The sequence below is a fragment of the Diadema setosum genome, chromosome 19 (genome assembly GCF_964275005.1).
Source record: "Diadema setosum chromosome 19, eeDiaSeto1, whole genome shotgun sequence".
In the NCBI taxonomy this organism is placed as follows: Eukaryota; Metazoa; Echinodermata; class Echinoidea; order Diadematoida; family Diadematidae; genus Diadema; species Diadema setosum.
In genome coordinates, this window is record NC_092703.1 from 23,887,923 (window position 1) to 23,910,186 (window position 22,264).

General features: G+C 40.8%; 1 protein-coding gene across 1 annotated transcript in view; it reads right to left on the bottom strand.

The window, feature by feature from the left end:
- The window catches only part of LOC140242588 (sperm-associated antigen 17-like), a 41,343-nt gene that overhangs the window by 6,455 nt on the left and 12,624 nt on the right, over positions 1-22,264 (bottom strand). Inside the window, 18 exon segments of the mRNA XM_072322338.1 lie at positions 103-359; positions 1,183-1,412; positions 1,932-2,944; positions 3,914-4,058; positions 5,102-5,310; positions 5,653-5,803; positions 6,565-6,746; positions 7,527-7,659; positions 8,569-8,759; positions 9,465-9,608; positions 10,154-10,351; positions 11,469-11,580; positions 12,517-12,687; positions 13,384-13,586; positions 14,125-14,333; positions 18,073-18,227; positions 19,077-19,323; positions 21,950-22,094. Of these exon segments, the coding sequence (XP_072178439.1) occupies positions 103-359; positions 1,183-1,412; positions 1,932-2,944; positions 3,914-4,058; positions 5,102-5,310; positions 5,653-5,803; positions 6,565-6,746; positions 7,527-7,659; positions 8,569-8,759; positions 9,465-9,608; positions 10,154-10,351; positions 11,469-11,580; positions 12,517-12,687; positions 13,384-13,586; positions 14,125-14,333; positions 18,073-18,227; positions 19,077-19,323; positions 21,950-22,094 (4,095 nt within the window).

Here is a 22,264-nt window from a genome sequence, read left to right on the forward strand (position 1 = left end):
GTGAGTAGTGTGACCGCTGCTTGTGTATGACATTACAACTAATACACAGGGGAATGACTACAGCAATGATAAGAGTTCACAAGCAACACTGTGCCTGCTTACCTGGCTGGGCGGATGGCGCGGCCGGAGATTCCGAAGGGGTGCTGGGCAGACTCATGGCGGTGCTGACCCCTGGACGGCCGGTGGTGGTCGTCGGGGGAAGGTCCTTGGTCAGCGCGTCCATGTCCGGGGCCGGCTCCCCGCTGGCCGCGGCCTCCTCGGCCCGGAGGAAGGCACGCCCCCAGTCGCTGCTGAAGTAGGGCGGGACGGTGCGGTTGATCAGCGCCTGGCGACAAGCTTCCTCCTCCCTCTTCTCCCTCCTGCAATGGTGCATAGAAACAGAAAATAGACTGGACTCATTTCTCAAGAATCAAGATGCACAGAGGTCACATTATTACTAAGGCTTCTAGATGTGAAGAAGTGAGCAAGCATCCTCACTGACCAAGAAGACAAACACAACATGCAACAATTATGCTGGGAACAGTCTATAATGATAGTATATGTATACAGCAAATGCAAAGACCAAGAGATTCCAGTCTGATTCTGTGACTATCATCGACAGATTTCATTTCTAGAATAAGATTTTAATTATGGCATTTCATAAGTACTTTGCCAGTGATTTTGACACTGACAAATCTGCTCTAAGCCAAACAGATGCACAGGTTTTCAGCAGCCTAACCCATTGAGGATGGGCTGATATTGCTACAGCACACATACCCCACAGACCCCTGCCCAAGTATACTCGGTACTCATTTTCAAGGGCTTAAGACAGTTGTCAGTGATTGACAAGTTTCAGGAAACACTGCCCAGATTATTGTGAAACCGAAAATGTTCTCATATATTTTAATTTTGCGAATTTTGCAAGCATCGAGAATTGCAAAGATAAAATGCATGTGAAAGTTCTTGTCTACATTACACGCAGTGAACGCCAGTGACAATTTGTGAAAAAAGGTTGTCAGCTCCAATTCAAGGAAAATTTCATACCACAAAAATATCCTGCGTTACAGTATTAGCTACATGTGCCATTGTGTCTTTGTGTATACAATACAGCATTTATGAGGAAAAAAAAAAACCCATCCTGTATGCAATTGTGCTTGTACGTGTCAAAAGTCAGATGACAAAGGAGTGTCCCTGGGAACCCACCTGACCCTCTCCCAGTCCTCTTGGGAGTACTTGTTCTTGGGTTTCATGGTGGGAGGCAATGGGGGCGGGGCTGTGGAGGTCTCATAGAGCTCCTTGGCGTTCCCTGCAGCCTGGATGTCCACTGGTCTGACGGGCTCTAGGGTGGCTGCTAAGCCGGTGGGCGGGGCTCCATCGACAGCTGCAGCCGTGGTCTGCTCACCTCCTTTGGACTGAGAGCTATCTTCATCAACCTGGCAAAATCAACACACACATACCAGGTTTAGGCAATACATTGATCATTCCACATTAGATTTGGATCCTATGAATAAAGCAAAGCAGAGCACAAAATAAGTACACCCTATGAATGTGAACACACATGTTGAAAAAAAAAAACCCCACAACAACAACAGTAAATTGAAACAGACGTGACCACAATGGAATATCGTTGCAATATGTTAATAAACATGAGTATTCAGACCCTATGGAATACACACGTACTTAGGGTATACAAAAACAGGAACCTCAATATTGTAATTTGAGCTTAGAAAAGTGTGATCGAATGTCTGAGGGCAGAACTGAGTCCAGACATGAAAATACCAGGAAGACAAGAATAAGAGTAGGACTAGGAACAAGAGAGAACCTGACACCAAAAAACACAAAGGCTTGTCAGATTGATAGATAATTAAAATAGAATATAAAATGCAGTTCGACAGCAAAGATGGGAGGTGGCGGTAAGACCTATTACTCATAACACATAATGTCAGTCTCACCTGAGCCAGGATGTGAGCCAAGAGGTCACCAGACTTGACCCTCTCCTGCTGAGATCTCGGCTCCTTGATGGCCTTCTCTCTTAGTTCCCTCTCCTTCTCCTTCATCTCCTTGGCGTAGGCCTCCAGCCCCGCCCTCATCTTGGCTCTCAGCTCCCGGTCCGTGGGCTTGTACTCCACGAACTGCCTCAGCTGGAGCTGCTTGGGGCACTTCGGCACAGGCCCCCTCTGGGGCGGCTGCGGCGCCGAGTTCACGGCGACTCCCCGACCGACTTTGGTCCCGAATCGGGGGCCCGGCGTCTTCTGCTCCATGGCGGGGATCTTGGCGAAGTCCCGCGAGCGGAGGTTGCGGGGGATGATGTTGGCCTCTTCGAACTGCATCAGCCACCTGTCGCTGATGGTGGAGGAGTAGGGCTGCATGACGGTGACTCCGTGGATCTCTGGGTGGTCCGGGATCGCATCACGGAGGACGGCCACGTTGGGATCCAGCCCCGCCTGGTGGATGAACGGGAAGATGTCACGCTGGCGGAGCAGCTCGGTACCACTTCCATCTGGGTGGAGGATGAAGAAGCGAGGCATGAAAGCCATATTGGGCGGTTTTTCCTCCTCCTCCTCTTCTCCTACTCCTCCTCCTACAAATTTCTCCGCATCACTGGGGACGATGGAAGTGTCGATGTCCCCATTCCACTTCACGCAGAACTGGTTCCCGTCTATGTCACACGTCTCCACGGCGATTCGCTCCCTGTGTTTCATGGTGTAGGCCCCCACCACGCTTGGCTCCCCGCTCTCGCCCTCTTTGGGGGTGTAGCGCGCCGTCCCGTCCACGCCCACAGCGAGCCTAGATCCTTCACAGTGCAGGATCTCATAGGAGCCATCGGGGATGGCGACGATCTCTGAGCCATTTCCGAAGATGGTGGTGGCGATGCTATCCTCGCAGTTGAAGATGATGGTGGCGTAGCCAGCACATTCCACCTTCACATGCTTGACCTCTCGTGTGCCTGCAACTGGGGATTCCCCTGAGGATTAAAAGAGTCACATGTTACTTTCTACAAAACATGAAGGAAAGGTAAATCCTAACCACAGTGTTTACATGAAATAAAACCACGCAAAAGAGTTTTCCACTAGATCAATGCTGGTTTCAACACTCGGATGTCTTTAGTAATGAGAAGAATTCAGACGGCAATTATCAGTTCTTATCTTCTGAAATATTCACATGATTTTAGATGGAAATTTCAATTACTGGAAATCAATGTGACAATAAACAGCTCAGTTCAACATCTACAAAGCAAAGGATTTGGACTTTTTGTTTCTTGACATTTGCTTCTTTATTACAGCTTAAAGGGGATGGCTAGTAACTGATCAGTGGGAATCAGTGGGAATGCTGGGTGATGATTGTTCCAATCCTTGTGGGATTTATTTAAGAGTACATTATGTATCTATTGTTGTGTGAAAATTATTTGCTTCAGAATGGTCTCATATTCAAGTAATATGCAGTTTAATTGCCCCGTCACTGTACAGGCATGCCTAACTGGAAACATTAAACTGCACATTATCTGAATATGAGACCATTCTGAAGCAAATAATTTTCACACAACAATAGATACATAATGTACTCTTAAATGAATCCCACAAGGATTGGCACAATCATCCCCAAGCAATCCCAATGAGTCCCACTGATCAGTTACTAGCCATCCCCTTTAACATAAATGTTGACATCTGGAATAACAAAATTTTACCTATAACAGCACATTTAAGTCTAATTTCATAACACATCAGTAGTACATAAGTTTATATTTACAGTTTTGAATTCTCATGCTGCAATGAATTTTCACGTCTTGAAGCATCACCATCCAATCTATCTTATTCAAATCTCTTGGTAACATAATTTATTTTGTAGACTAAGTACGAGAGCAATGCACCAGTAACTGGGTTTCCCTTGATGAGTATACCAGCCTAGGTAGAGGACATTTGACCTCCAAACTCACCTGTTTCATTTGCTTCCTCACAGCCCTGCCTAAAGAGAACCTTCTTGTAGTAGGTGGTGATGCGGGTGCCCTCGCTGTGGTCCACGACGCGCACGCCGTTCGGCCGCTCCACGGTGATGGTGCGGTCTTCTCGCGTAGTCAGAACCTGGCGCGGGGAGGAGAATTTTTAAGAGAAGATGACATACCGCAACACCACCATTTTTTATGCTAGCATTAGAGATAGCATTTGAGATGGTGTCATTCCTCACCAAATGAGCATGAGACCAGAAAATACCAATGCCAAGAAACCCTGTTTCTTAATCTCTCGTCGAATATCACTAAAAGGAAACTCTGTCGAGTCATATGAAGAAATGCGGCACATAAATCCACATTGGTTCATTTAGCCTTGAAGCACATGCTGCTGTCAAGTGAAATGAACTCATCAAATCAATTCATGATACTTTTTGATAAGCTCCTGTTATGAAAATCAACGATATTTTTTAATTTCTAAACTTGAAGTTAATAGATCTTTATTGAAAATGTGGGGATGCCTCTGCAATGTATTACTTGATATACAGAATTATAGTGCACTGGTCTGCCCTTCTCTCAATCCCTCTCTCTTTCTCTCTCTTACCCACTCTTTCATCTATAATTGAACTATCCATTCATCCATCCATCCTTTAAACCTACCTCTATCTATCTATCTATCTATCTATCTATCTATCTATCTATCTATCTATCTATCTATCACTTTGTTTCTCTATCTATCTACAGTATCAATCTATCTATCTATCTGTGTATCGAATCTAAACATATGGATAGGCAGATTGATGAAAAAGGTGACAGCAAATAAACAAGAAGAGTGTGTGAATTTTCATTTCATTTCATTTCATTTTATTGTTTCTGTATGGCACAATATAATCAACTCTGATCACTTTCAGAAATAAACACATGATTCATAATAATTCATGGCTGATTTTGCACATGACAGGTAATCAAATCTTTGTGACAAAGAACGAAGACATAATGATAATAAACAAAAAGTCAAGGTACCATACAGGAGGATCCCCAGTAAGCCGAGCTTGATATTGGGGCCTCATACACAGATAAATGAATAAACAGTTTCAACCAACTGTCGGTTCACTTAACTACAACAAGACAAACAAGACAAAATTAGAAAGTGTGAGTCAGAAAGAGAATATATCTCACCTCTTCAGAGACAGGGTCAGTGGCGCTGTACAGCATGCACTCTTTAGGCTGGAAGGTGGTGCCGTCGGGCCTGGTGCCAATCCTCTGGCCACTGGGCGTGGTCGTGACCCACTCCTGGCTGGGGAACGAGGCGGAGGAAGTCAGCTCTGGAATGGCCTGGTCCTGGTCGAGGGGCTCCAGCAGCTTGCTACCTGGTCCTTTGGATGCACCTTGTGGGAGAGGGCAGAGGTCATGCTAGTCTTAGCTCTCACAGACTGTCGTTAAGCCTGAATGTGTTTTGCATTTGCCATTTGACATGCACACTGCAAATAATTTGCATCATGTGAGAAGATATTCTTTTGTTTTTACCTTTTTCTTGTCTTTTTAAGACCCTTTTCAAAATACAACCTGAATATTTGATTACCTGGTATATGAAAAGAGTGACAGAATGAACATATGAATGAATGTTGAATGAAACGAAGTAAAGTGAATGGAGGATGGTATGAAGACAGAAACAAAAGAATAAAATGAAAGAAGAAGGAAAAGAAAGACTGGTATGTGAATAAACTCACTCTTCTTGGAGGGACTATCACTCCTCTGACTGACAGCACTACTCCCCCTGGGGACCTGTGGGGAGGGCTCCCGAGGGCTGGGGCTCGAGGGGTGGGGAGCGGCAGACGGGGCGGCGGGGCTGCAGCTGACGGCTCCATCAGCAAACAGCACCTGGGATGAGGTTAGCAAGTAACATGAATGTTAAGTACTTTGACAATACAAGACATTTTTGTTGATCTACACTTGTATGTAGAATGCAAGTTTCTGTCCTAAAAGTGGAAACCCTTCTCCAGCATTGCACAGCCCTCTGAATTTTGACAAGCTTTCTTCTGGAGAAAATGAAACGGACACAGCAACGACTTTCAGAATGGCCCCTATCATTTTCCTATCATTCTGTAGGGTTTGACTAGAAATATACTGGGACAAGAAAAGTGTCTTGTGATCCTAACTCCCTATCTTCTAACTTTATATCTTTCGTACACACACACAAAAAAAAAAAAAAACCAAAAACAAAAACACACATACTAAAATCAATGTCGCTATTTTTATCTTCATTATATTTACCATAACAATGGTCTATAAAGTGCTTGTTTAAGTCCTCATTCTTACATCATTCTCAGGAAAATCATCTTGTATGGCTTCATAGTCACTGTCAAAACCACTGTCTCATACATCAATACCAGCTTGATCACATCAATGCCATAAAACCCTGTTAACACTATGCATATTGGCAGAATTGGTATCATTATGATTGTTATCATCATCACCTTCATCATAACACCACCATCATCATCATAATGATCATTATCATCACTAAAACCATCATCATCTTCATCTTCACCATCACAAAGAGCGCATCATCACCATCTTGGAAGTCAGAAGTAATTTCCTCACATACAGTTGTACACCAACTCTCTGTGCAATTTTGATACCTGCGTGGTGCCATCCTTCATCAGTTTGATGACACTGCCCTCACTTGTCACAAGACGGGAGAGTTCCTGCATGGCCGGGTTCTGCCTGGGGGCCTCGCAGGGCTGCTGGCTGCTGGTCTTGGTCAGGTAACTCTGTCTGATCAGCAGACGTCCCGGGATGTTGGGGTCTCTCGCTGCTTCATCTTGGGTCAAAGTTCAGAGGAAAATGTCATGGTTACACATCTTTTTTTCTTTTCTTTTTTTTTTAAATCTGAGATAATGTCAGTTTGGAACCAGCAGTGCACAAACATCCTGACTTAGTATAATGTTAATGCAGTTCTCAATTTCAACTGACAGCTATCATACATTGTAGCATGATGTCATCAAAATGCCCCTTAAAGTTTGATACTTTATACTACAATTAATAATTCTATATCCACTGTAAGCATTTTCAAGTATGCTATGCTGAACTGTAAATATTCTATTGGGTACTCGGCTTATATATCTTGGCTAAAATCATCTTTAAGGGAGATAGAGTGATAGAGTGGTTTAGGAACTCACGTACACTGTATGAGCATAGTTGTATGTACCAATGTAGGCGGATTGAACAAACAAGCAATAGAGATTGTTTCAAAACATTGAATCAATTTGTTAAAATTGAATGGTGTATGCAAACTTATCTGTGAAGGCAGTCATCATTGAATCGTAACTTATGAGTAACTGGTTGTATAAATTGTGTAATTGCATTATTCTATCATCACTATTATCTAGTTACTTTGAGGTGAACTGTTCATGGCATCTGATGAAAGTTGTGATACTTTTATTATTAAACTGGAAGATGACACAAACCTACTTCTATATCAGATCTTCACAAAGCCCATGAGCTGTACCGTTATGCGTCAGATCATTTCAAAATTTTTTCCTGAATTTGCATAAAATACAATCAATCAAAAAACGCAGAGGGCACTCTTGCTGGGACCTACCCTCTGTGGGCTCCAGTAGGTAGGTAACGTGGAGTCCGTCCGGGCAGGAGACAAAGAGCTGCTGGAAGGGTGGTATCTCCGGCTCCTCTTCGGCTTCCTCCGCCTCCTTCAGCTTCCTCAACCTCTCTTCCTCCTGGGGGTGGACATTGATGAGATGTGAACCAAGGAGGTTTTTTGGTTACTTTATTGTTATCATTTTATAGCGTTATGTGAAAAATTGTCTGTCATTGAAGCACTTTATACTTTACCTGTTTAGCTGCAGAATATTAAGAAAAGAAATCTTTAACAGCTTCATTTAATACTCCTCCTCATATTGGCAACATATGTTAAGATATTAGAGTTAAAGGACAAGTCCACCTTCATATACATAAGGATTGAGAGAATGCAGCAATATTAGTAGAACACATCAGCGAAGGTTTGAGTAAAATTGGACAATCCGTTCAAAACTAATTAATTTTTAAAGGATCTGTGCAGTCACTGCTGGATAAGAAGACTGCTACAGTGTATGATGTCACATGTATACAACGATATAGGGAAAATAAAAAGAGAATTTCACAAAACTTTACTTTTTGAATAAAGTGCAAAATTCTTCGACTTGCTACTGACGTATGTTAAGGGTAATATTATTCCCCCTGCCTTCTAAAAGAGAGAAGTCGAGTGTTCTTCTGTTATGCGAGAAAAATAGAAATATGTTGAATTTTCTTTATTCTTTCTTTATAACGTTGTACACATGTGACATCACAAGCTATAGTAGTCTTTTCACCCAGCCTTGACTGAGCAGAAACTTCAAAAATTCATAACTTTTGAACGGATTGTCCGAGTTTCCTCAAACTCTCACTGATGTGTTCTTCTTATATTGCTGCATTCACTCAACCCACACGTCTACGAAGGTGAACTTGTCCTTTAATGTTTCTAGCTAACTCTTGTTTAACTTTGGCTTTAGTTTGCTTAGATTTGCTTTTTCAGTTCATGTCTAGGGACTCTGAGATCCCCCCCCCCAAAAAAAAAAAAAAAAAAAAAAGCAGCTGAGTTGTTCACACACCTCTCTCTGCTGCTGCTCGGCCAGGAGTTGTGCCTGTCTCTCAGCCTCTGCCTGCTGCTGCTGCTGCTGCTGCTGGTTCTTCTTGCCCTTCTTACCCGAGCCCCCGCGGCCCCCCTTGGGTGAGGGGGCGGCAGGGGGCGGGGTAGGGGTTGGCGCTGGCGGGATGATGACCTCAATGACAGGCTTCTCAGCTGTGGTGGGTTACAGTGTTGTTGAGTCAGAGTTAGATTGTGACCAAATTAAGTGAATCTTTGGAAATTGTGAAATAAAGCAGCATCCATTAAGAAATGAGCTTTTATTACTCTGGCATTTCCCCCCTATCTTCCTCTGTTTCGAAAGAAAATAAAGCGATTAGTGACAAAGCCAGTTTCATATAATCACATATGTATTACAAAAGGAAGAACTACAGCTGTATGTTCACTATCCTATTGTGACATACACCTAACTGCAGGGGAACTTACGTTGTATCTACTTCAATCCTAACTGGAGTCAGTAAACATTACTGCATTTGGGTGTCAAGAACTTCACTTTGTCAGCTGAAAATCAGCTTAGTTAATTAGTGCCCATCTGTTTCTACAGCAATGGCTCATTCTCTAGCTGCTTTTGTTTTTGTTTTCCAACAAACACTGCTATCTGTCTACTAAAGAAACAACATGCAAGCTGTATTGACAAGAAATTTAAGCTACAGACTTCTGAATTAATTTTCTGTCTCTGCATCTCTGCTCCCCATCTTTACTCCATACACATCCATGTGCATCTGCATGTAGTTAGAATTGCAGTGTGTGGCTTTTAGCATTTGCGCCAAGGTCGATGATTTTGTGTATGCAATAAAATCATGACGACCACCCCCTCTTGCCCCAGCAAAGACACTGATGACATGTTGAGTCAGTCCTGACCTGCTTTCTTGGTGACCCCCTCCGACCCATAGTTGCTGAAGGAGAGTGTCATCCCATCATTCAGGCTGGCGGTGAAGGATCCAAAGCTGGAGAGGGGTTTGTCCTTCTTCTTCTTCTTTGGCTCCTTCTCTCCCTCTACACCACCTGTGTGGATCAGATGGCAGATGAAAAATTGTTACTAATCATCATCATCATTCTGATCATCATCGTAATCGTCATCATCATCACCATCATCATCATCATCATCATCATCATCATCATCATCATCATTGTTATTCATCATTATCATCATCATTCTGATAATCATTGTCATTGTCACCATCATCACCATCAATAATCATCATTATCATCACTATCAGCAGCAGCAGCAACAGCAATATTATCATCATCATCATCATAATCACCAATTATCATCATCATCATCAACATCATCAATATCATCATTACTGGGAATAGGATATTTTTGGGACAAGTCATGACCACTATAATCATCATCATCATCATCATCATCACCATCATCATCACAGTCACCACCACCAGCATTTACAATGAAATGCCCTGACAACTCATTCCATCACTATTCACATCGGTTGGATTTACTGGTAGAGCCTGTCTTACAATCGTCGTGAACTATGACCTTCGAAACTCGTATTCAATTGTGTCAAAGCCTCCAATTGTCAACACCTCACCCTCTTCTCTCTGATCTTTCTCCTGCTTCTCCTCGTCCGCCTTCTCCTTCACATTCTCCTCCTTGTTGGTCTCCATGGTAGCGGGCGTGGCGTCTGCGGCACCATCCCCTTCCACCTCCTCCTTGTCCCTCGGGTCGATGATGTGGATCACAAAGACGTGGCCATCCTTCAGCACAGAGGTCTTCACAAACTTTGCACCTGGGTGACGGAACACAGAAGAGAATACTCGATCATAACAACCCGTGTCATGGATAGTGAACACATGATCACGTTTGTTCATGCATCTGTTCATATATTTACAATTCATTCATTCATTAAGGCATATGTTTGTGTGGTTATGTCATTTTGCCTCTGACAAAGATTCTGCTGGGATTGAAAGGTCATTCTGACAGGCTCCCTTTGACTCAACTACATGTAATTAATCAATTCATTCATTCAATCATTCATTCAATCATTCATTCATTCATTCATTCATTCATTCATTCAATCATTCATTCATTCATCTATTTATGCATTCATTCATTCATTCATTCCTTCATTCATTCATTCATTCATTCATTCATCTATTTATGCATTCATTCATTCATTCAGTCAGTCAGTCAGTCAGTCAGTCAGTCAGTCAGTCTGTCATCCATTCATGCATTCATTCTTTCATTTATTCATTCATCCATCTATCAATTCATTCATTCCGTCTTTCAACAGCCAAAGAAGGATTTAAAGCTTTTGCAAGTGTGTCACTTAATATTTCATGACACATACAATAGCACAGGAGCATTTTTGGCTGCATTATCCAGAGACAAATCACAGACAAGATGACTGTGGTTTCACGTGTTAGCCATGAATAGTGTTCCCTGTCATGGATATGACTATGGGTCACAGAGAGCATGCTGCCTTGCATACTCTGTTATTCCATATCACTTTGGTCTCATGGTTTTGATATTTGTTGCACTAAAGAATTACTAAAATCTGTTTAAAAAAAAGACTAGTGATAGACAGGGGGATATGGGCATTAAGGTCTTGATAAGTATTAGCAAGACAAAACAATGCCAAAAAATGAACAAGAAAGTTACCCCCCCCCCCAAAAAAAAAAATAAAATAAAATAAACAACAACAACAACAACAACAAATGAACAAACCAAACAAACAAAGATACAAACACAGAAACACACACAAACATAACAACTCCAAATAATATCAAAGAGACTGGTAGTCAAGCTACACATATAGTAACAAAAAGCAAATACAATACAAAAACAAAACAAACACCAAACATTAGCACACAAACACACAGAGACACACACAATGAGAGACTCACCATTGATGAACTGGGCGTGCTCAGTCCGTATTTGTCCTCCATCGTTGGGGAAGAGAGTGGTGGTTTTACCTTGGACTTGGATGATATTATTTCCCATGTCATATCCAACAAACTGGCAAAAAAAAAAACAAATCCACAAACATAACAAACAGATATTCCAAATATCACAAATTATAAGCATTTCCCTGTCATACTGAATAATCATTTTTTGGATCTCTTCTAGTTTGCAATGAGAGTCTTCATTAACAATTGCAGCCATTTTCACACAGTTTTGGGCATCAAGAAAACACATACTGATACTCTGCCTTGTATGAAGAATGCCTTGTTGGAATAAATACATACATATCAAGGTTGCAGATATCATGGTGTCAAGATATGTACTGCTGGTTATTGCAGCAAATTTCAAACACCCACAAACTTGTTCCCTAATAAGATCTAATCCTAGGTTTCACAGTCCGAGATAATACAAGATACGCTGGAGGCAGCTGGTCTAACTCTATGGGTATGACTCCAGATCTAACAGTCTAACTCTATTGGCCCGTATTCATCAAGGTGGTCTTAATCAAAGCCACGGTTTAAATTCAGTCCATGGACGAAAGTAAGCGTGTAATAGGCATACCTTTTACATGCGCGTTTCAATGCTTGGTTATTATTGTATGTCTGTTGGCGTACACAATCTGTCACATGTATTCACTCTGCAGAAATTTGAATAAACCATGTACTAAATTTAAACCACCTTCACGAATAAGGGCCTATTGGTATGACTCCAGGGGGACATTTCACGAAGCGTTTGGTCGGATATTTTACTGACAAACTAGTACAAGTTACTGAAATCCTTGCATCTGATTAGCTGAGAGCAAATTATTCCGACAACTTTGTTGGACAAAATGCTTCATGAAATGCCCCCTAGATTAATCTAACTCTTTGGGGTGCGACTTAATCATTCTATACTGAATTCTGAAATGCCCATAGACTTAATACACAGGCCACCAGGTTCCCGTGTGGAACAGGTTAAGTTTAGTCTATTAAGTCTATAGGTGAAACTCACCGGGTAGACCTTCTCGGGTTCCTTGGGCTCCTCTGGTTGTGATGCCTCAGCGGCTGGCTCCGGTGTCCCAGACCCATCCTTCTTGTCCTTATCCCCCTTCCTGCTGCCACGCCCGCTCCCATCCTTACCGGGAGACCCAGGCTTCTTGCCCTTCTTCTCATCACTGTCCGTCTTTGTGGAAGAAGAAGATGGGGAGAACATCAAGAGATGGGAAATATTAATTTAGATGGGAGGGATTATTGGTTTTAGGTTAATCTGAAAAGCATGACTCAATCACAGGCATTCTCAGTTTTCTAGTTCCCTTCACTCTATTCATTCTCTTTATCATTTTAACTGAAGATGCATATTCCATGGAGGTCCTTCATTTTATGTTTGGTACAATGAGCCTCCAGTTCATACCTTGTTTCATAAATATCTGAGAGATAGTAAACTGGCATACAGTGAACAATCTACTACAGAAATGTATTCATCTGTTGTGCACTTAAGTACATGTATGCATAACTATCTTTGCCAATAACCTGCAATGATGAATTCTTGATCTCTACAACAACCCACGCCAATCATATCACTTCAATCACTATAATTTTGATTCTCTGACAACACTTTCCATCTGTGTCTCTGTTTGGACTGTAAATAAGTGTAAATGTTAATAAGTCTATAAAATGAAAGATTCCATCAACTTCACATTTCTAAATTTGGCAGACAATTAAGGGATTAAATAGCAAGAGTCTACGGATTAATACGAATCATGAATTACATTTATAGTGTCAAAGTTTGGAACAAAATTGTGGCTAAACAAAGGTTGCTGACAGTAAGCTGCAACCAAGCTGCCAACGGCCCCTTGGTTGGGCACCCGTCTGATGATACCTTCTTGGGTGAGGCCGACCGGGACCGGGACCGGGCCGACTTGCGCCCCTTCTTGTCCTTCTCCGCCCGCTTCCTCTCCTCCTCCTCCCGAAGCTTGTCCTGCTCAACCTTCCAGGCCTTCATGGAGTTGGGCCGCATGAACTGCTTGCTGTTCGGGTCCAGGTGGTCCACGATGGGCTGGGCCGGACTGGCACTTCGACGGCCTAGAAATTAGGGTAGAGCGGAGGGGGGGGGGGAACATCATGGCATCAATATCACTTTACATCCACAAGATTTCTCTTAGTTCAATATGAGGAGGAATGTTACACAGCTAGTCCCATCAGTACACTAGTACCTCTGGCTTCTCCTCATTCCATTTCTTTTTAAAAATCAAGGAGAACGAGAAACTGGTTATCCTTTCTTGACCTTTGTTCCATGCTTTAGTCATAAGACAAACTTGTTTTTGCATTTAAAAAAAAGAAAAAGATAAAAGAGATGATAATACAAATCAAACTACAAACAAACAAGTTTGACTGGAAACTTGAAGGTTGGTAGCTCCCATAATAAGACCATTAATATCTGTTGTTATCCTTCTCTCTCTTTCCCTTCTAGGCTGTGCATTGCTACTTGTAAATGCCATTCCATTCTCCACAGTCTCGTCCTATTCCAGCACAAATCTCAAAAACTATAATATTCAAGAATACGACAAGATGTACCATAGGTCCCTGACTATTTGTGAAAATGCTAAGGACTCTTGGTTACCTTTTGGGGACTTAGACCTGGACTTCTTCGGCGACCCGGACCTGCGTCCCTTGGATGAGGCGGGCCTGGACTGGGCAGCCGATGAGGCCCGGGACAGCGCCAGCTCTCGCTGTCGGATCAGCTCTTTCTCCCGCATCTCGGCCTGGTACTTGGCCTCCTCGACCTCGGTAAACTCTCTGATGTTGTCTGCGACGTGCTCCATGTAGTTCCTGGAAGTATTTTATGAAACATATTGGTCTAATCATTTTTTTTTCTTTAATACCCCAGCATATTCATTAGTCTTCTGTAGTGTCTTCATTTAAATCCTCTTTGCAAACTTACTCATTTGTATTCAAAAGTAAGTTGTTGTTGTTGTTGTTTTAAGCTACATGAAATGTGCAGGCCTACAGCATAATGTTGTGTGTTGTATATCTAACATACTACTATTTCTCAATATGCTATAATTTCTTTATTGTTCTTCGAATGTAATTTGTCAATATGTCTCTGTGATAGTGTCTATGCAATATAGATAATAGCAAAACACATAGGGAACATTGATTTGCTACATATGTGCTTTTTAAGCTCAACTATCATCATTATCATTATTACAGTCAACCTCGGATACCTCGACGTCGGATAAGCCGAATATCACTTACCTCGGGTGCAAACTGAAAGTCCCGATTGTTCCTATGGAGTTTCCGTGTATTAAAAATCGCGTAGCTCGAAGAAAATAACTCGAAGTTCGGTTACCTCGAAGTGAAATCTTATGTCCCGATCTTAATTAACTTGTTTTTCCCAGCATGTTGCTCGAATCGAAATTGCAACGTCACTCAGCATCTCCGATTAAGCGCGCGTGGACAGCGGAGACATGTCACAAATCTTTTCACACTCGACTGTAAATATTCTTAACAATCGCGCGCCCAAAGAAATACCCGGTAGGCCTACACAGCTGACAAGAAAAAACCCCAACACCTACCTACTACACACGTAGACGATATGCACATAGCACTCGTGCCAATGGAGTGCTTACGTTAACACTACGCTCTTTTCTTTAACCACTGTGTTCTGATTTTTGATCGTGATACCGAGTAGTCATACCGTGCGCGTAGATTTCTTAACCGTCGTGGCGCACCTGCTTAGGACGGTGTTGACAGTTATATCGGTCCACTGTTCTAACATCAATCTCCTGCGTAGTGCCTATACATTGTATTTTAACTGTCTTTTTTTGGCCTTTCACGAAGTTTGTTTCATTTATTCTTCCCCGAGAAAGCAAGCACTGGATTTTTTTTTCCAGCAATGCGATTATGAAAATAGTGTGGTATATGATCTGGAAGTATAGGCCGAGCATAATAAAGAATGGAATAGACAGGGCTCCACACTGACTTTATCGGGTCACCAATGTCATTGATTTTTTTTTTTGTGTGTGTGTGTGTGTGGTCGAAAGTATAATCTGCTGACGCAAAAAAGAACCAAAAAAGAAAAACGGAAAAAACATTAGAAAAACTAAATTGGTCCTACTAAACATCGAAAAATTAATATTAAGCATTATTGAAGTGATACAGATGCCCATGTCTTAAACAAATGAATAGAAAATTCAATCATCTTATTCTGTGTTTTAAGATTTAGTAATTAGGCGTAGAGATTATTACAAAAGTTGAAGCTTATACTAGGAGGTTAAAACTTACGTTTGAAATGAGAAAGTGGGAGCATTTGCTGACATTTGTTAGCATCCGAAAGTTGCCGTTATTCAATTCTTATTGTAAAAGCAATCATCCAACATATATTAGTATGTTAGCACCTTACGGAGCCGAATATAACCGTTAATCATTTTTAAATGTAAAAGCAAACAACCAACATTCATTTTACCATCTTGGCGGAGCTATCCTTATCCATTTCCAAACGTGAAAGCAAACATCCGCTATTTGTTTTAGCATCTAACTGAGTGGATTAATACCGTTAATCATTTCCAAATGTAAAAGCAACAATCTGTTATTTATTTTTGCATCGTACGAAGCAGAATATTACGGTTATTCATTTCAAACCTCCGACATTTCAAACATCCGACATCCGACATCCGCAAACATCTGCTATTTGTTTTAGCATCTAACTGAGTGGATTAATACCGTTAATCATTTCCAAATGTAAAAGCAACAATCTGTTATTTATTTTTGCATCGTACGAAGCAGAATATTACGGTTATTCATTTCAAACATCCGACGTTTATTTTATCATCGTATCCAGAGCCGAAAGGTACTGCTGTCCACTTCCGAAAGTGAAATGAATCATCTGACAATTATTTTATCATTGTACGGAGCCGAATTTTACTGGTTTTTTTTTTATTTTTGAACGTCAAGTCAAACATCAGACATTTAACATTTACCATCAAACGTAGCTGAATTACTCTTATTCATTTCGAAATGTAATAGCAAATATCCAATATTTTTTAAACATCGTATGGGGCAGAATGTTACCGCCATTTACTTCCAAACATGCCAAACGTAAAAGCAATCATTCGACATGTATTTTGATAACTTCCGGAGCTGAACGTTATTGCCATTTACTTTCCAACGTAAAGGCAAACATACGGCATTTATTTTATCATCGTACGGAGTTTGATATTATTGTTATTCATTTCAGAACATCAAAGCAAACATTCGACATTTATTTTAGCATCTTCCGGAGCTAAATGTTATATTGCAATTTACTTTCAAATGTAAAAACAAACATCCAGCATTTATTTTATCATCGTTAGGAGTTGAATATTATTGTCACTCATTTACGAACGTCAAAGCAAACATCAAACATTAATTTTACCATTGAACGCAGTTAAATGTTACTGTTATTCATTTCGAAATCTAAAAGCAAACATCAGAAAGTTATTTTAGCATCGTATGGAGCAGAATATTACTGCTATTCACTTCCGAACATAAAAGCGATCATCTGACATCTGTTTTAGCATCTTCCGGAGCCGAATGTTATTGCTATTTCCTTTCGAAAGTATAAGGAAACACCCGACATTTATCAAACCATCGTACGGAGTTGAATATTAGTTTTTCATTTCCGAACGTCAAAGCAAATATTCGACATTTATTCCAGGGTCTTCCGGAGCCGAATGTTATCCTTGTTCATTTTCGAACGCAAAATCAAATATCTGACATTAGTTTTAGCACCATACGGAGCTGAGTCTTATCGTTATTCATTTCCAAAAGTAAAAGCAAACATCCGACATTTATTTTAGTATCATACCGAGTCGAATATTACCGTTATTCATTTCCAAAATTAAAAGCAAACATCTGACATTTATTTTAGCATTTTACGTAGCCGATTGTTACCGCTATTCATTTTCAAAAGTAAAGGCAAACATCCGATTTTTTTTTTTTTTTTTTTTTTTTGGTGGCGCGATCGGGCCACCACAATCTTTATTTCTGAAATCTTAATTTCAATTCCGATTTTCATTCAATTCATTCATATAAAAGTCGATTCAATTCCAATTGACAAGCATGCTAGCAATCAGTAGGCACTACAACAGATACCATGTTGAACAACGATAAACTTCGGATAAGTCGAAGAAAATTCGACATACGCGTACCTCGAAATTCGCGTACCTGGAACCATTTTCTTCAGTCCCGAGGAATTCGAGGTATCCGAGTTTGACTGTATATAAAACTTTTTTGGTTTGTTTTTCACAAAGTATAAAATGAAATTTACAGCTCATGATGCTTGAAAAGCCATCTTCAATCATTTCCTACAGATATGCATGAGATAAATATTCAGCCACAACTCTTTTTAAAGACTGTAGTGATTCTTTGGTGTTGGGATTTCATACACCATGGTGTTACAGTGTCTCTAAATGCATTAACAGTTAGTATTATAGCCAATATGTACATGTATCATAGAGTAGATGTTTTACACTGATAAATGCTTGGTGTCAGTGTTGTAGTTGTATGTATGTACAACACCATGCCTCACCTGAAGCCAACATCTGAGTGTAGTTTGGTGTCCCACGTTTGGGTGTTCTGCAGGTTGGGCCCCACTGGGTTGTGCATGACCACCAGCAGGGTGTGGTCCCTCTTGTGGTAGTAGGTGTCCATAAAGGGGTTCATCTCACGCGCCTCCTCCAGGATCTACAGCAGGTTTTATCATGCAAGGCAGAATTTAATTTTCCTTTTTTTGTGTGTCTGTGAAAAACTTCCTACAATATCACACTTATGGCATCTACATGTACTAGGATACACTGAACTACGGGAAAGAAAAATTCAACTTTCCTTTAAAAGACTAATAGCCAGTTTGCAAGCACTTGATGTGATTTTTTTCTGGTTAACCTTCTAAGATTCTTTTTTTATGTTAAAGTGGCGGGGCTGCTGACCTCCAAGTTGTGTGTGCTGTCATGGCATACATGATACAGGCATTAACGATTCTCAAATAGCAAAGTACTATTCAGCAAATCTTCTTCAGGATCAGGGTGTCAGTAATTTCAGAAAGACCACTGGGTGGGTTCAAATGACTTTTTCTCCATTGATGCCAATACACGAATAAAAAAACAAAACAAAATCTCTTCATTCTCATAACTCGACTTTATGAAGGCTTATGAATTATGAATAAGACCAAGGGAGAATGAAAGAGAGGTGAGGTAATTCAATCATATTGGGTATCTGTTCAAACATCTTGTCACTACAATTGTCAAGATCTGGCTTCAGCTTTGTGGTGGTGCCACTGCCCAGTAAGTCGTAGGCGACGCAGGCTCGAATCCTAGGCTAGTTTTTTTCTTTTTCTTTTTCGTTTGGAATACAGATACATACAAAAATTATACAGATAGAGCCCACAATTTTATATACCTCAGAGAGTTGTAGCAAAAAAACAGAAAATCTCTGCAACAAATAACCTCTTCCTTCTTTTACTCAATAGTGTAATTACATTTCTGTCTTCAGCACTGAAATGATCAATTCTAGTATCAATATCTTTTTCCCCCTGACCTGGATAAGAACATGAGGTTCAAAGTGTTCCGCGTAGCACCACTCGTCAAGGTTTCTCAGCTTCCTGTCGCCGATGAAGTCGTGCACGCTGATGTTGCTCCGGCTGGACCCCGGTCTGGCGTCCTTCGCATCTTCCATCTCCTTGTCCTTTTCCCCCTGGGTCGGGTGGGCGGGGTCTGAGGATGGCAGCTGGTCCTTTGCGGGCAGAATGGGTTGCCCTGTGGCATCTTTCTCAAAGTGAACTGAGACACACCGGGGAAAAAAAATATATACGTATGGGTCATAATGAGATGACAGCCATTCAATTTTTGGTGCATAACACAGCTAGACTACAAGGTTTGTTCAAAACCAACTTGCTCTCCATATTGGCGACTTGGATTTGTAAGCCTATAGCTTACATCTCTGAGGGAGCACTGTGTATGGCATATACTTCATGAGTACATTAAGTATTTCACAAAGCGGTTCTCATAAGACAATTTTGCAAGTGGTTTAAACTGCAGCGATGAAAGGATAAATTATCATTATCCCTTCTCCAGGACAAAAGTGAGAGATTTCCCATCTTGGAGACTAAATATAGTGTGTTTGCATTATGCAGGGCTCCACACTAACTTTTATTTTTGGTGGCCCAAAGGCAAACATCCAACCTTTTTTGGTGGCCCGATCAGGCCACCAAATTCTTCATTTCTGAAATTTTGGTGGCCCGACATGCGTTTTTGGTGGCCCTGGGCCACCGGGCCACCGTTAGTGTCGAGCCCTGCATTATGACAGGCAATATTCTACAGTCGACTCGCAAAAGCTGTGAAAAATAAAGAACATTGCAAAATATACTGCATACAGTTACACCGCATTCTGTTAGTCTTACCTGTATGCAGTTGCATATATCATACTAACACATCTTAAAAATGCCTCATGAGAATAATGACAACATACCTAGTCAACCCTCTTTCCACAAACAGAAGAATAAAGGAACTGAGAATGATTTTTAATCTTAAGTATTTCTTAATTGCATCTTTAAAAGGCTAAAACCAGAGTTTATGACATGCTGATCATCACTGGAAATAGAAGGAAAAATAAGAACAATTCTTTCATTACTTTTACCATCTTTGCAATGCACCATGTAAGGTGGTTACAATGGTTTTTGGACACTAAGGTACAAGTCACTACTCCCACTACACCACAAAGCTATGATATATAACATAAATGTAGCACTTGAAGCTGAATGCACAATACAGGCAAGCACAAAGCCAACGAACAAAGGGACAAGAATATTCATGACGAGACCTATAACACATACATGTACTCAAGATTTAAAACAAAGAGCAATTCACACTTGTTTTTTTTCTACTGCTTGTAGGACACAGATATCCTGATCAACCATCAGATTCCCAGATACTATAGTTTTCAACAGACTTAAAACTTGGTACAACTGTCTCCTGTAAGCAACAGGTTAATGTGTAAAGGCATACCATTTGTGACTTTAAGTTTATCTTTCAACCTCCACTGACTAAAAAAAAAAAGGGGGGGCTACATCTACATTTATACACAAGTTTGAACAAAATATAAGTATGCTACACAAGGTTTTCTACTCACTTGAAACAGACTAGACAACTTACACTAAACATTTCTAAAAGCATACAACCAAATTTTTTTTTTGTATCCTTTCTCAATCCCCAGAGAATTGATGTGCAATTTGTTCCAGTCAATGAAACCCAGTATAGAATTTGCAAATTCGGTTTTACAGGTCATTACCACTGAAAACATAGACAGCATAATTTCTGCTTGTATCACACATTGTAATCAGGACGCCTATGTGTAAGGAGTACCACAGCGGTAGACAGGGCACATTACGTGTACGTGTACACATACACATGTATATTCATATCTACCACGTACACATGTCATGCAAAACATATAGCCATTATTGTCAGACTGGATCTGAATAGCTTCGTTTACATCATGGACTACAGTAACAATTTGACATTTTACATTCACCATAAAACAAATTTCTATCACGGATGGACAGAGGATTATTACAGGAGCATGCATATAAACAAAGTAGACTGAAACATTCACCAACATTAATAGCTGTTGCTTATCGATGACTGCAAAATGCTTTTGACACATACATGGCCGGAAGGTTTACAGGGTTGTTACTAAGCTACCATATATCACATGAGATTCATTTTATACCTTCATCTGCAGAATTCACTTGAAGGACTGAACAATAATGACAAACGAAAGAAAAACAAACAAAACAAATTTAAATGAATAGTGAAAGTCCCTCAGAGGTCATGAATCCGTACCTCTGCATAATTCTCATTTTTAAGAATTTTGCTCCTGTACTTCTAAAAAAAAAAAAAATTCCCATCAATTGTTTATCCCTCCTCATCTTATTCAAATAAACAGCAAGTTACACTGTGCTGATTCTCCCCCCCCCCCCCCTACACACACAAATAAGCCTTGATGCTTCTAGACTTAGTTTAGGCTGTTGAGACAAAAATTGGTTCAACAACATTATGAGTAAAATCAGGGATCTATGATATGTCTAAAGTCAAAAGAATCAGTCAGACTTATTCATGAGATCCAACAGAGAATAAAAAAGAATGCAGCCAAACTACCACAAGTTATTCACTGTGGCGCTGGATCAGCAACTCTACCAGAGTAGATGCTTTTGTGGGTGTGTGTGTGTGGTCATGTTACTGTGATTTTGAGGGCATAGCACCTGGTCAAAACACATTCTCTTTGAATTTTAGTCCATAGGTGCCTCACTCCTAATTTCCATGTTTTTCTCTAGCCCTCACACCTAGTGTTTTAAAAAATGCCACAGATGGTAAATCTCACATCGCACCCTGGATGGTGAATTTCATCTCTATGAGGTCTACTCACCTGAGCTCTTTGCAGATCGCAGGCTACTGGCGGATCCCTGCCTGGATTTCTTGCCCTCCACTTTCAGGATGCCGATATTGTTAGGTTGGGCAAGTAGCCCCGCCTCATTGGCTGCCTTGGCCTCCAGTTCTTCTGCAGGCAATGAAAAGCAGAGCAAGGAGAGGTTAGAAAGTTACAAGGTACAGTAATAACTTGCCATGCTCGTCATACATATTTATGTTGCCTTTGTTCAATGCAACCCATTTGTTTGTTGTTTTTTTTTTTGGGGGGGGGGGAGGGGGTCACATATGATTTGAATCATG